Raw genomic sequence first — 14579 nt, forward strand, 5'->3', positions numbered from 1 at the left:
CAGGTTCTAGAAGAAGTGTATTTTCTGACCTAAAAAAAAAGACCTTTAATGTTTATTAGCTCCTCCCCCAACCCCCTAGTCTCGCGTACACCAAATGTTATATAAAGTATTCCTTCGTTGTTTTAGGATTGTGCTGGAATTAATAACTTTTCTTTGAATCCGTCTATTTTTGGTATATCCTGGATTGAATTGAAGATGTATGGAAATAGCGCCTCTCTGACAAAATCTACTTGACGAGTCGGTGAGTGATGGGTAGTCAACACATTGTTGGACCTAGATGCTGACCGAGTTAGGGATGTAGTCAGGACTTGCCCACTTGTAAGGATACCTTCTGATTCTATTCCTTTCCTCTATTATTTCAACAACTTCATGCAAATCATTTTGGAATCTGAAATGATACGATATTATCATATTTACATTTTTTCTGTAATGCAATGACATCCAACTGTCGATAAACCAATGAAATGGTGATCTTTATGGGATAATTTCAAAATGAACATTTTCATCTTTACATTGAAGCATATAATATATACTCACTGTGTCACCGCGACGTCGCGAGAGAAAGATACATTGTCAAAGTCACCCAGGAGTTTGGTATTCCTTGTGCTCAATAACTTCATCACTACCATTTCCAGAAGGCAAGTAACCTTGGTTGGAATCGCGTTGATAATGGCTGTCGCAGTCAGCTCAGTGGCCTTCGTTCAACAAAATAAAGGAAATTTAATGTGTTGGAACTTTTTTTCTTTTTATAAAAGTTAGAACATTGATGTCTTTTTTTATCTTCAGTTAAATAACCGATTGTATTAATTTATTGCAGTGTTATATGCATTCTATCAAATGGATTCGGATATTAAATTATTATTTCATGAATTTATTACTGTTAATGATTATATAGATTCAATGAATTATTGTATTAATGATCAAATTAAAGAACATGATGTGTAAAAATCGTTTTAATATTGTTTGTCTCACTGAAGAATTGAATGGCATATGTACCGACAATATTTTCTCTTGAAGGAAGACATATATGTTTTGGCTGAGTGTGCGGAGATTTACTGCAGAACTAATATTTGAATCTCATACATCACCTTAATATGTTTTTTTCGCTACTACTAAAGAGATATTGCCGTCCAGCCAGTTAAGGGATTATTGGATTTTTTTTTATATTAGTGTTCTCGTCTTTGTAATTTTGTCTTTATGGCTTATGTACGTGATGTAACTGCGTTGTATTTTGTGTTTTGATAAAGGTGTGGATTGACATGATAATTTATTTGTTTGTCGGCACTGTCGTTTTTACTTCATTATAATACTTCAATATATCTTTTCTGCTAATACGTATCCAACGAACACTTTTTTTTATTAAGACCCAGTACCAATATTGGATCATGCCGTCGATATTATATTCGATAAAAAATAACGACAATATGTTTCTGTCTACTTTTACTAGAGATTGAGTTCGTCAGTTAAGCGTTATGTCAGTACATTTATTCCTTCTATAAGAAACATTCCTGAAATCCAAAAACTCAAATTCAAAGTCGCTTGTCCGAGAAATATACATGACGCGATTGTGTGATCAAAATCTAAAATTGTTATTATATTTTTCAATATTTTGTAAAGAAATTAATGAAAATGGACATTTCGGAATAGAGATAAAAGGCGTACCGGATTCTGCGGTGGAGTGCCTCTCATGCCAACAGGGTAGGCTGGCTGGAAGCCGTACTGATCGTACTGTGGAAAGTTAGTGACGGCATGTTTCACGCTACAAATGTATATAATGCAGGTCAAGATTTCTATCAGCTGCTGACATGTAGATATGGTCTCACCGTTTTCATCCAGCGGAAGACCCTGCGTAAGACATCCACCATTGTATAAATATCATAGTTAGTGTAAGACATCCACCATTGTATAAATATCATGGTTAGTGTAAGACATCCACCATTGTATAAATATCATGGTTAGTTTAAGATATCAACCATTGTGTTGACGCCATGATTACCAGATTAGAAAATATTGTCATTCAAGCTATTGTCAAGAAGTACGTAACAGAAGTAAAGAAAGCAAATTTCGCATTGTTTCAAACACATACCAGTATTCCACAGCCACCACCGACCTGTTCCCTCGGGGAAATAATCGCCAATATCCAGGCTTGTAATCGTGCATCATCACTTACTGTGCGTTGCCCAATACCGCCGTTATCTAGTTGTAACATATGACCGTTATATACATTCATTCAAAACTATAACCCTTAGTTTAATGTGTAAATCCGTCCCTGCCATTGCCTCGCTATGGAAGAAATATCTTTACAGTACACTTGGAAGAGTGTACACACACGCGAATAGCACATTGTATGCGAATTTAGATATAGAGCTTGATGACAAATTAAAATGCAACATATATCTCTTTCATCCTTCTAGGATTCATGGGTACGCTACGAACCTTAATTTCGGGAGCTAGGAGGCGACCAAGGAAAATATTGATCGTAGTGTCAAAATCTAGATGCGGAAGTGCAAGCTCCACGATTCTAATCAGTATTACTATCGAAGTGTCATAAATTTTGCTGTATTCATGGATGGCATGGAATTGCAAAATATACCATTTCTTGTTAAATTATTCAAATAAAAAAAACCCCTTTAAATCAATAAAAAAGTGAAAATCCGAACTATTGAAATAAAAACCCTTTACATGCCAGTAAATCTTATTGTAAACTTCAAACCAAAACAAATAAGCACAATTTTTGAAATGACAGTTGATTAAGATAAATAGTGTGATGTTATTACTGGTTTCGAAGGTAGGCATTCTCCACTTACCATTATAGTGTATCTCAACACATGTCTGCACGTAACGGTGAATAGCCCCATAGACAAGTAGAGCATCGTCACGGTAATAATACCCAGGAAGAATACCGTTACCTGTCACCTAAAACATACATTAACAGACAGGTCAATTACTGATCAAAAGGGAAAAAAAGATATTGAACTGTTTCCAAACATGCATCTTATACAGAAAAAACACCACTTAAGACGAATCTATAGGACCATAGAGTTTTACTATGAACCATGAACCGGATTTTGCCCCAATTAATTCCTTCATGTATTTTTGCTTTTATGCAAATAAAATAAACCATTACGCATTTAGAAAAATGAGATATTTTCATAACCTTATTACTTGTTATATTACCAACGTTTGACATGACCTACACATCTGAGGTTTTCGGAATTGTTTTCGCTATTTATTTTTTTTTTTCGTGTGTTATACTGTTTAAAATTTTCTTACCCCTCTGTTTTCAAGGTCATTCGGTAATATTCCATCCGTATCCATCCTCCACCCCTCTAGTCTGATACATGAAAAGGTGAAGACTGACATATGTTCAAGATAATCAACATTAAATGCTTTTCTTGGCATTTCGCCAAAAAATAACATTTTCTGTTCAGCCTGTACAGCATTTTTAGTATTGGAATTACATCTGTCATTTTTGTATGTGTGTCTGTGTTGGTAGTTGCTTGCTCATTTTAATGTTTTATACAATATTTACAACTTTGTAAATTTTTAAGAAACATTATACCGTCGTCTGATGATCTCGATCATTCCATCTCTACCGATCGACAACGTTTTGTCCACGATTCCATTAATGTTGATCAGCCGACTTCTCGCTTCCCTATGAAAGAGATTCCTCATAGAATAAATCATTCTGAAATGAACCCACCTTCATATTATACTTTGAAATTATGTAAATTGGGGTATGTGTTCACATTTGTTGACGTAAATGCAGAATATCTTTAGATATGTATTTTTCAAGCAAATGAGATCCAGGAAATCTTCTGCGATATCTTGTGTTAGATTGTTCTGTCACGATCTGGTCCAATCCGTTTGGTACCGAGGTATTTGGCACCAAGCCCCGACTTAATTAAAATGACGTCATATGTGACGTATAGCCGAAAAAGGAGGCAATAAAATTTAATAGAAGAATTTGGAAAAGAAAAGTTGAGATTCTTATTTTACAATTATGACAAAATTATGTACATGTACGAGAAATATAATCAATTTCTTGTATTTGTTCTATTGATATTCAGTCTCCGGAGATTACGTTACAAGGGAACAGGCCTCGACTGAGACAAATCAATCTGGAATTGTGGGATTTACATGAAATCTTTTTACTGTTTTGACTAATGGCCACAAAATGGCTTCATACTTGTTATTTCAACATATCATTTTGTGGAGTTCAGACCGAATGGAATCAATTAATGAATTATGTTGGTTAATAGACACAGGTAAGTTCTTGAATAAATTTCCCAAATCAGATTTGAAGACAACTTTTACCGGGTTAGTATCCCCCGACTGATGCAATTGTATAGCGATGGGCATCAATTCGTTGTTAGCATCCACGAGGAACAAGGCGATAGGAGCACAAACCTAAAATAACCAGTATTATCATTAGGCCATAGGCATTGAATTCTTTCTTTATTGTTAACATTGATGTCAATGATGTAAAATCTATTAATGATGACATTTTGATAATTAGCAATTATGGACATTTACAGGAGTCAAAATAGTGTTGAATAAACATGGTAGAAAAATATTGTTAATATTTTTACCATGCTGATATAACAACATATTGACTGAAATCGAAGGTCCTTAATTTTTATCTATACATGTGTACCGGTGATTTGATTTTTTTCTTTTACACATGCATTTATGAAATATCCTTATTTCAAAATCAAACATTCAGACTGATACGAAATAATCGACAAATACTTTTATTTGCTTAACAGATTACACACATTTAAAATCCTGATTTATATGTTTGTATATCATATTCCAGGGTTCATATAATTCGGTTGTTCTAAATTTAGAAACACTGAGTTCATATGAATAATATCAATCTGAACGTGACGATCTCTTATTCAACCAGAACAAGTGAAAATCCGAAAAACATGTAAGAATATAGAATTACGAATATATGCTTCATTTGACATTTCCATTCTAGGCGTGTAATATGTACATAGTGACAATAAGACTACTTACTCCGAACTGATCCATCATTCCATCCAGAATTCTGTAATCAACGATGAAAAGTCTCTGTTCATTGATGGCTGTTTCAAGGGTGAAATCATCCCTCCCAGATCTATTTTGTAAAACTTCGCTTAGGGAATCCTGTCTGTCCTCAAGGTTATCTAACAAGTTTCTAAAGAGAGGAAAATTAATTGTGAGAAAGAAGAAAAAAATCGATATCAATATCTTACAATTGTTATTTGTCATGGTTTAACAAAAAAGCTCTCTGACCTTTGACTTTTTTTGCTGGTAATTCAGTCTCGGGTGTGGTATCAAAATTTAACAATTATTGATCATTCTACGTTTACCTTTTAAGGATTTAATTTTCAGTTGATAGAATATAGTTCCATGTTTTGTACTGTACCAAAACTATTGCACTTCAGTGGCTGATGAGCATGATTTTTATGATGCCAATACTCATGTGTTGATGAATAGTGATTGGTATGCCGAATTTATACGTTCCCAATACCAACGTGTAACTATACGGCGTGATTAATGAGCATGGCTTGTATAGTCCTTGTACCTGTACGGTGTGATCAATGAGCATGATTTGTCGCTGTACCAGTATGTTGCTGTACGGTGTGATCAATGAGCATGATTTGTTGCTGTACCCGTGTGTTGCTGTATGGTGTGATTGATAAGCATGAGTTGTCGCTGTACCCGTGTGTAGCTTTATGTTGTGATTGATGAGAATGATTTGTCCCTGTACCCGTGTGTAGCTGTATGGTGTGATTGATGAGAATGATTTGTCCCTGTACCCGTGTGTAGCTGTATGGTGTGATTGATGAGAATGATTTGTCCCTGTACCCGTGTGTTGCTGTATGGTGTGATTGATGAGAATGATTTGTCCCTGTACCCGTGTGTTGCTTGCTGTATGGTGTGATTGATGAGCATGATTTGTCCCTGTACCCGTGTGTTGTTGTACGGTATGATTAATGAGCATGATTTGTCGCTGTACCCGTGTGTAGCTGTATGTTGTGATTGATAAGCATGATTTGTCGCTGTACCCGTGTGTTGTTGTACGGTGTGATTAATCAGCATGATTTGTTGCTGTACCCGTGTTAGCTGTACGGTGTGATTGATAAGCATGAATTGTCGCTGTACCCGTGTGTAGCTGTGTGTTGTAATTGATGAGAATGATTTGTCGCTGTACCCGTGTGTAGCTGTATGGTGTGATTGATGAGAATGATTTGTCCCTGTACCCGTGTGTAGCTGTATGGTGTGATTGATGAGAATGATTTGTCCTGTACCCGTGTGTAGCTGTATGGTGTGATTAATGAGCATGATTTGTCGCTGTACCCGTGTTAGCTGTATGTTGTGATTGATAAGCATGAGTTGTCGCTGTACCCGTGTGTAGCTCTATGTTGTGATTGATGAGAATTGTTTGTCCCTGTACACGTGTGTAGCTGTATGGTGTGATTGATGAGAATGATTTGTCCCTGTACCCGTGTGTTGCTTGCTGTATGGTGTGATTGATGAGCATGATTTGTCCCTGTACCCGTGTGTTGCTGTACGGTATGATTAATGAGCATGATTTGTCGCTGTACCCGTGTGTAGCTGTATGTTGTGATTGATAAGCATGATTTGTCGCTGTACCCGTGTGTAGCTGTATGGTGTGATTGATAAGCATGAATTGTCGCTGTACCCGTGTGTAGCTGTGTGTTGTAATTGATGAGAATGATTTGTCCCTGTACCCGTGTGTAGCTGTATGGTGTGATTAATGAGCATGATTTGTCGCTGTACCCGTGTTAGCTGTATGTTGTGATTGATAAGCATGATTTGTCGCTGTACCCGTGTGTAGCTCTATGTTGTGATTGATGAGAATTGTTTGTCCCTGTATCCGTGTGTTGCTGTATGGTGTGATTGATGAGAATGATTTGTCCCTGTACCCGTGTGTTGCTTGCTGTATGGTGTGATTGATGAGCATGATTTGTCCCTGTACCCGTGTGTTGCTGTACGGTATGATTAATGAGCATGATTTGTCGCTGTACCCGTGTTAGCTGTACGGTGTGATTGATAAGCATGATTTGTCGCTGTACCCGTGTGTAGCTGTATGTTGTGATTGATAAGCATGATTTGTCCCTGTACCCGTGTGTTGCTGTACGGTATGATTAATGAGCATGATTTGTCGCTGTACCCGTGTTAGCTGTACGGTGTGATTGATAAGCATGAATTGTCGCTGTACCCGTGGGTAGCTGTGTGTTATAATTGATGAGAATGATTTGTCCCTGTACCCTTGTGTTGTTGTATGGTATGATTAAAGAGCATGATTTGTCGCTGTACCCGTGTGTTGTTGTATGGTATGATTAAAGAGCATGATTTGTCGCTGTACCCGTGTGTAGCTGTATGTTGTGATTGATAAGCATGATTTGTCGCTGTACCCGTGTGTTGTTGTACAGTATGATTAATGAGCATGATTTGTCGCTGTACCCGTGTGTAGCTGTATGTTGTGATTGATAAGCATGATTTGTCGCTGTACCCGTGTGTTGTTGTACGGTATGATTAATGAGCATGATTTGTCGCTGTACCCGTGTGTAGCTGTATGTTGTGATTAATAAGCATGATTTGTCGCTGTACCCGTGTGTTGTTGTACAGTATGATTAATGAGCATGATTTGTCGCTGTACCCGTGTGTAGCTGTATGTTGTGATTGATAAGCATGAGTTGTCGCTGTACCCGTGTGTAGCTTTATGTTGTGATTGAAGAGAATGATTTGTCCCTGTACCCGTGTGTAGCTGTATGGTGTGATTGATGAGAATGATTTGTCCCTGTACCCGTGTGTTGCTGTATGGTGTGATTGATGAGAATGATTTGTCCCTGTACCCGTGTGTTGCTTGCTGTATGGTGTGATTGATGAGCATGATTTGTCCCTGTACCCGTGTGTTGCTGTACGGTGTGATTAATCAGCATGATTTGTTGCTGTACCCGTGTTAGCTGTACGGTGTGATTGATAAGCATGAATTGTCGCTGTACCCGTGTGTAGCTGTGTGTTGTAATTGATGAGAATGATTTGTCCCTGTACCCGTGTGTAGCTGTATGGTGTGATTGATGAGAATGATTTGTCCCTGTACCCGTGTGTAGCTGTATGGTGTGATTAATGAGCATGATTTGTCGCTGTACCCGTGTTAGCTGTATGTTGTGATTGATAAGCATGATTTGTCGCTGTACCCGTGTGTAGCTGTATGGTGTGATTGATATGTATGTCTTATGCGGTTTTTATTCCTGGATGTAACTGTGAAACGACAACATTAAGAGTATTTCGCATCATTTACGTGGGTACTGTTTCAAAAACACGTCTGATGACGAATGGGTTGACTCCAACCAAACGCTGCCTTGCAAAAAACGCATCATCTCTCCAAATTTCCGTCTGAAAAAAATTAATACAACGATGTTCATTGTAATTACAATTATATATAGACATACAAATGTAAATACATGTATAAAAAGTCAACACGGCGTATGCAGTTGATTACTTATCACTTTATTAATTTTTGGTTAACACTTTTTGTGTTCTTTTTATAGACACACGTGTTACTGACATGTAACCGAAACATGAAATGAAAGATAGAGGAATCTCTTCATCAAATATAGAAGAAAAATACAGGATTCAAACACTGGGTAGAATTTGTTTTTACATTTTTTCAAAACGTGTTCCAATTTGAATACTTTCACGTTATCTGTTTTGTTCTGTCAACAATGGTAAAGAAAATTTTCCATTAATAACCTCTGACACGGTGAAACAGTTAGAAAATTATCTATTAACTTGTTCATTCCGACAAAGACTTATATATATATATATATATATAGATTGTGCATTATTCAGAAAATAGTTTTGAAGTCCGTATGACGGGAAAAAATAGAGAATTGAAAAGATTTCAAGATACTAGATTCTCGAAGTCTGTTAAGATATCTTCACATATGAGCTTCTCATCAATGAAATATTAATTTTTATACAACAGTGTACTCGTAGAAAAATTTTAATAAGAATATTGTTTAATCTGAGAATATGATGGACAGGGTGTTAATGTATATTTTCAAGATACTAGATTCTCGAAGTCTGTTAAGATATCTTCACATATGAGCTTCTCATCAATGAAATATTAATTTTTATACAACAGTGTACTCGTAGAAAAATTTTGATAAGAATATTGTTTAATCTGAGAATATGATGGACAGGGTGTTAATGTATATATGTATATAGACGTTGGTTTAAGCCCGATTGATAGGAAAACACAAATCGATATCAAATGTAAGAACGCTAATTCTCAAAGTCTTAACATACATGCTTATTTCAACATGTATATGAGCAGAATGTGAATTATATGCATTTTGATAAAACTAGGAACATCACCATTTATTTTGTGGTAATCAGAATGAAATATGGTCATATTTGTTACTTGACGATTGCTCTTCCTGTACTCACCGTAGAAGGCTTCCGAAAGATCAAACCATATACCTTCAAAAGGTCTGACAACCTATTCCAAACTGGAGTGAAAAATATATCGATGCAGTAGCCAGTGAACAACACAGCCATCAGAACAGTTACGCGAATCTGTGTTAAAAATAATGGTCCGTTATTAAATTAATCAAGCTGCAAAACTGTACAATACCCATGAAAGTAACAAAGCCATCGTTGGATAATCTGAAAGAAGTTGCAGTTATATCAATATTTATATTTTATCTGTAATTTCTATATTTGAAATAAAATTCTGAATTATCAAAATCAACAGAAGATACATTGAAATATACCATGAGTGACGAATAAAATATTTACTTTTTCAAACATGTTAAACTTTTCGTTATTTGGCAGTGTTTCCACCTGTAATAAATTTAAAAAAGTCAATTGCAATCAAAATAATATGCTTCTCTAATAATACAAATATCAAACTTATAAATATGATGGACTTGAAATATGTTAAAAAAGTGATCTTTAACAAGATCGGATTTAATCCCTACACAGCGTGTGTCGATCTTTATATGATTACAATATCTAGAAAGAAACCCTATGTTTATCTGATGTTTGGGCAATGAATAGGTACAAGAAATACACTATTACTGGTCTTTATTTGTACAATTGAAACGGGATATGTTTATCTATCACGCTATGTATGTATATATTGTTATTCGTACTAAGGAAAAGTAACTTCCAGTGATATTAAACATTGTAAAAATTCCTACAGTTTAGTATTTCAAACAAACCAATGAACAAAACGACTGTCTTAAATACTCACACGAGACGGAAGGCCTTGGACATACTCAACCAACTGGTAACCTTCATTTAAAAATTCATTTTATTGCATGCACATATATATAATATGAAAGTATGTAAGGTCCTATATGGAGATTTACTACTACAGATATCATGCTCATATACCAAGGTAAAAGTCCAGTGTTCAGTGTAATATGTTTACAAAATATTAGAAAACTGTCAAATCTGATTATGGCTTATTTTAGATAATGCGGCATCTATGAAGGTTTGCGTCAGTCATAAAAACGAACATTTCATGTAAGTGGTAATTATTTCAACAGATCAGAAAGGAAGCAGTCGCAGGCATAATATATCGACTATCACACACATCATGTAATTCTTGATGTTAAATTCAATTTCCTTTATTACCATAGGCCAAAGTTCCTTACATGGAAAATTTGGTACAATCAGGCATATATACAGATTGAAAGAGAGATGGTTTAAACGTGAATGAATGTGTTTAACATATTCACTTGTTTAGAATACAATTGTCAACAATAAACAATAAAAATGCATATTCAGACATTTTTGTTTCTTAATTTTGAAGATAGAGGTAAGAGTTATCGATTGGGGTGAATTTCAAATTGTGTACATAGAGCAAAGAAGATTAAGCGGTGCAGTATGTAGACCTCTGACAGTCATGACGGACTAGTTGTAAATAACGAAAATAAGAACATACGTACCTGCTCCTGTCTGAAAACGTCATGGAAAAATAGCTTTTCATACAAAAAACAACGGAATACCAAAATGTCAACAACATCGTTATTTAATCTTAACTAAACTTATAATGTTTATGGTGTGTAGCTTCGCACTCTGTCTTAACCGAGACTGTGAAAAAAGATTAAACGATATCTTGTAAAATGACACGGTGTTTATTGACTAATAATGAGTTCATATAAAAATTATACATTCATATATTTTCTAAAATGAAAATCCTTGAAGCACCGATGCTATTAAATCATGTTTATTTTCATATGAAAACAAATTGATTGTTATTTCATTTACCGTGGTATTACTGAAGTGGTTTTTTTGTATGGATGAAAATCACTAAATAAATAAATAAGGTGAAATAAGATAAAAAAAATTACAGATTTTTAGAAATGTTTCTCCCTGTAACCATTTTTTGAAGTTTTGTCATGAGAGTAAATAAAAAGGAGTTCTATGGCAGAAAATGAACCCCATAGAACATACCACAGGTGAAGTGATTAAAGATCGGTGTTTCAAATACTGAAGTTAAACCTATGCTAAACTGCATTATATATGTATCTATCATGGATGCTTGCCATAATATTTGCAAATGATAAGCATTTTTGTAAAACAAATCATTTGTATGAAACATCTAAAATTACAAAAATAGGTAAATGAATAAATAAATAGTTATCCGTTACATGTATTTTTATATATCACGATTTTGAAAGAAAAAGATGCATGTTGCTTCGTATCTGCCAAACACTTCAGTTAGCAAATCTTGCAAAATTTTGAAAAATTTGTAATCTCACTTTAATACTATAAAATATAGGACGTCTTACATTATGATAGTAATTTAATATGATTATAAATATATATAAAATCTGCCAAATTATGAAATGTCAATTTACCTTTATAAATTGTGAGTATGATGCCAACTTTATATCTCAGATATTGTAAGATGTATAAAGAAAATCAGTAAAATTGTGATGTTCGAAAAAAAAAAAAAAAAAATAAAAAAAAAAAAAAAAAAGAAGAACATTTGCTGGCATTACGAAATAATGTTTTACAAATGACTAGGAAAATATCTTTTATAACATTGCTGCTTTGTTGTTAGTATAAAATATTTCTTTACTTCCATAATTGTAAAAAGAACCACCTGTCACCAAAGAAAGTGGCGTTAAGTGTGAAAATACACCCAATTTTGACTTTTTATCTGTGTATCAAAATAGACCACACAAGAATGCTTGCAAAGCACCTAGCTAATGCGAGAAACAGACTTTTAAATTCGTTTCCATTCAATATGAGACTTATGAAAATAGCCAGAATAAAACATTCTGAGATTCATTTTATTAATCTCGTATGGAATTTAAACTTGTAGGATCTTCTATATAATTGTAACTGTTAAATAAGGAATCAAGTACGTGTAGATGCATATTCAACTTTTGATAATCCCTAGATTGATAGGAAGTATTCAAATTATCTTCTTATACTAAGATTGAGCAAGGCATAAAATTTCCTACCATCACATTAGATAAAACATGTACTTACGGCCATAATTGGAAGGTGATCTGCAAGCTGGTGATTTGAGCAATGTGCGTGAAAATAGTAAATATCATGGGTATTTATAGTCTCTACTGGAATGCGGAGACGTTTGTAATTAAAAAGATAAAAAAAAAAAAACAAAAGACTGCCTTTTATAAAGAAATAAATGCTCCTTTGATGTGTGACAAGTGTACAACACGGCATAAAGGAGGATATGTCGGCTTGGTTGCAGGTTTGTTATGTATTGTGCTGTATCATGTTTCGGAGAAATGTTGAGGAAATTCCCGACTGTAAGGTAAATAGTTTGGCAGTGTGTATATCTATTAAAAGGCCTATATTATTGTGTGTCCTTTGTACAGTCTTTGGAGATTGCAGGGGTTAACTGTGCAGTCGTGTTTTAAAAGTCGCATAAACATAATGGCAAGGTTCAAAATATATACACCCAATAGACGGATTTAGTTTATGCATATTCCTTATTATTAAAATTGTGCCTCTTCTTTGCAATATTTTGAGAAGAAAATGTTAAAAAGTCAGCAAGCGAACTTTTTATCGGGGTTTGCTGTGCATGACGACTTTTAAAAGGTCGTACGAATAGTTGCACGAATCAAATAGTTGCTAGTGAGTTAACATTCTATAAAAATGATCCAATATTGCAGAATTAATTAATTTGATTATTATGTTGGTTCATCTCCCAAGCTATATTTCAGAATTTGTTTCTGCCTATTCGCGCAGACCCCTGTTATCACTTAAGTGTCATAAAAAAATGAAGAGATAACTACACGATGGCATTTAATTCATCCTTTAATTTGATGTATCTAATGCAAAGTTTGAAAAGGTACAGATATAAGATATCAAAAATTAAATAAGAAGATAAAAAGTAAGAAAGAAAAAAAATAATCTTACAACATGAAAAAAATGATAGAAAGCTAAAAGACAAAAATGTTAAAAATAACAAATTTTACAAAGTGATGAAAAATTAAACGATAACAAAAGTGGTAAAATATTCATGTTGAAAATGATAAAAAAAAATCTAAAGGTAAAGGTCATCGGGTACACCTTTATGTAATAGAGGGATTAAAAAATAAATATTTGTCACTACCTAATTTTTACAACCCCAGTAATGTGAGTAGGTGTTTTCTTTCAATTCTAGTTAGTTTGTTGTAACGCGTTTCTTGTATTTTGTTTCGGCATTGATACCTGATACCTGTCTAATAACTTTTTATGAAGTATTGTACATACCGGACAATGATGTTTAATCAAGCGAGCTGAAACTTGACATTTGACTTGGAAACATGTGTATTTTTCGTGTGTATTTTTCCACGAAAAATACACAATAGGGAATGGCTAAGTGCATTTAAATTACGATACACGACGAAAATACTTCGAAATAAAAGAATGTTTTGGGGTGGTACTTCTCAAATCGAAAACAAGATTAAACATGAAGAGCGGGTTTCATGGACAACTGAACACCCTAGCTTAATATGTCATACGATTTAAAAAAAAGGGAACTGATCAAAATTGAATATCATACTTATGATAATGGCGACGAGACTCATTTTATTTTTAGTATGTACAATCATGCTTAAAGGTTACAAAATGGAATTACCCCACATTAATGATTAACACATTTCTTTGTATTTTTTCCTATCTGGATGCATTCATATCAACCAATGATCGGGATATGCCCCAGACACTCGTATTATGGTATTTTCATCAGATGGTGGGGTGTTAAAATATCATGTGTGCTTTCCCTTTGCCCCGAATGGTGTCCTCTACAATTTGAAGCAGATTGAAACAAAAAATTAAAACAAGGCGACATTCTTGATTTTTATTAGCATTGATCATTTTGAGTTAAGGTTATTATTATGGCGATTTCTTTAGAAGTAGTTAATGAATTAAAACATTTCTGTTCCCTTTGTTTATTGTTGTCACTTTATCATTGATTCACCTGATAATACAGTTAAGAGCGAAATAAGGAAATATCCTACTAATACCGATCTAAAGATCATGTCACTTTGGACGTCATAACATCTCTGAGATCTCATTTTTGT

At 34.3% G+C, this 14579-nt stretch overlaps 1 protein-coding gene across 1 annotated transcript; it reads right to left on the reverse strand.

Annotated features, from left to right (window-relative positions):
• Positions 1-273: 273 nt before the first annotated feature.
• Positions 274-12540, reverse strand: LOC132555076 (polyunsaturated fatty acid lipoxygenase ALOX8-like). The gene is made up of 13 exons (XM_060219415.1): positions 12535-12540; positions 9823-9867; positions 9472-9600; positions 8321-8415; positions 5023-5182; positions 4226-4410; positions 3563-3655; positions 3274-3334; positions 2808-2916; positions 2087-2196; positions 1663-1845; positions 538-695; positions 274-388 (listed from the first exon to the last, which is right to left on the reverse strand). Exons 1-13 carry the CDS (start codon positions 12538-12540, stop codon positions 274-276), a joined length of 1449 nt encoding a protein of 482 aa, XP_060075398.1.
• Between the last annotated feature and the right edge of the window lie 2039 nt (positions 12541-14579).

This window comes from Ylistrum balloti, unplaced genomic scaffold (genome assembly GCF_031769215.1).
Source record: "Ylistrum balloti isolate Yb309-2 unplaced genomic scaffold, AGI_CSIRO_Ybal_v1 Utg370452, whole genome shotgun sequence".
In the NCBI taxonomy this organism is placed as follows: domain Eukaryota; kingdom Metazoa; phylum Mollusca; class Bivalvia; order Pectinida; family Pectinidae; genus Ylistrum; species Ylistrum balloti.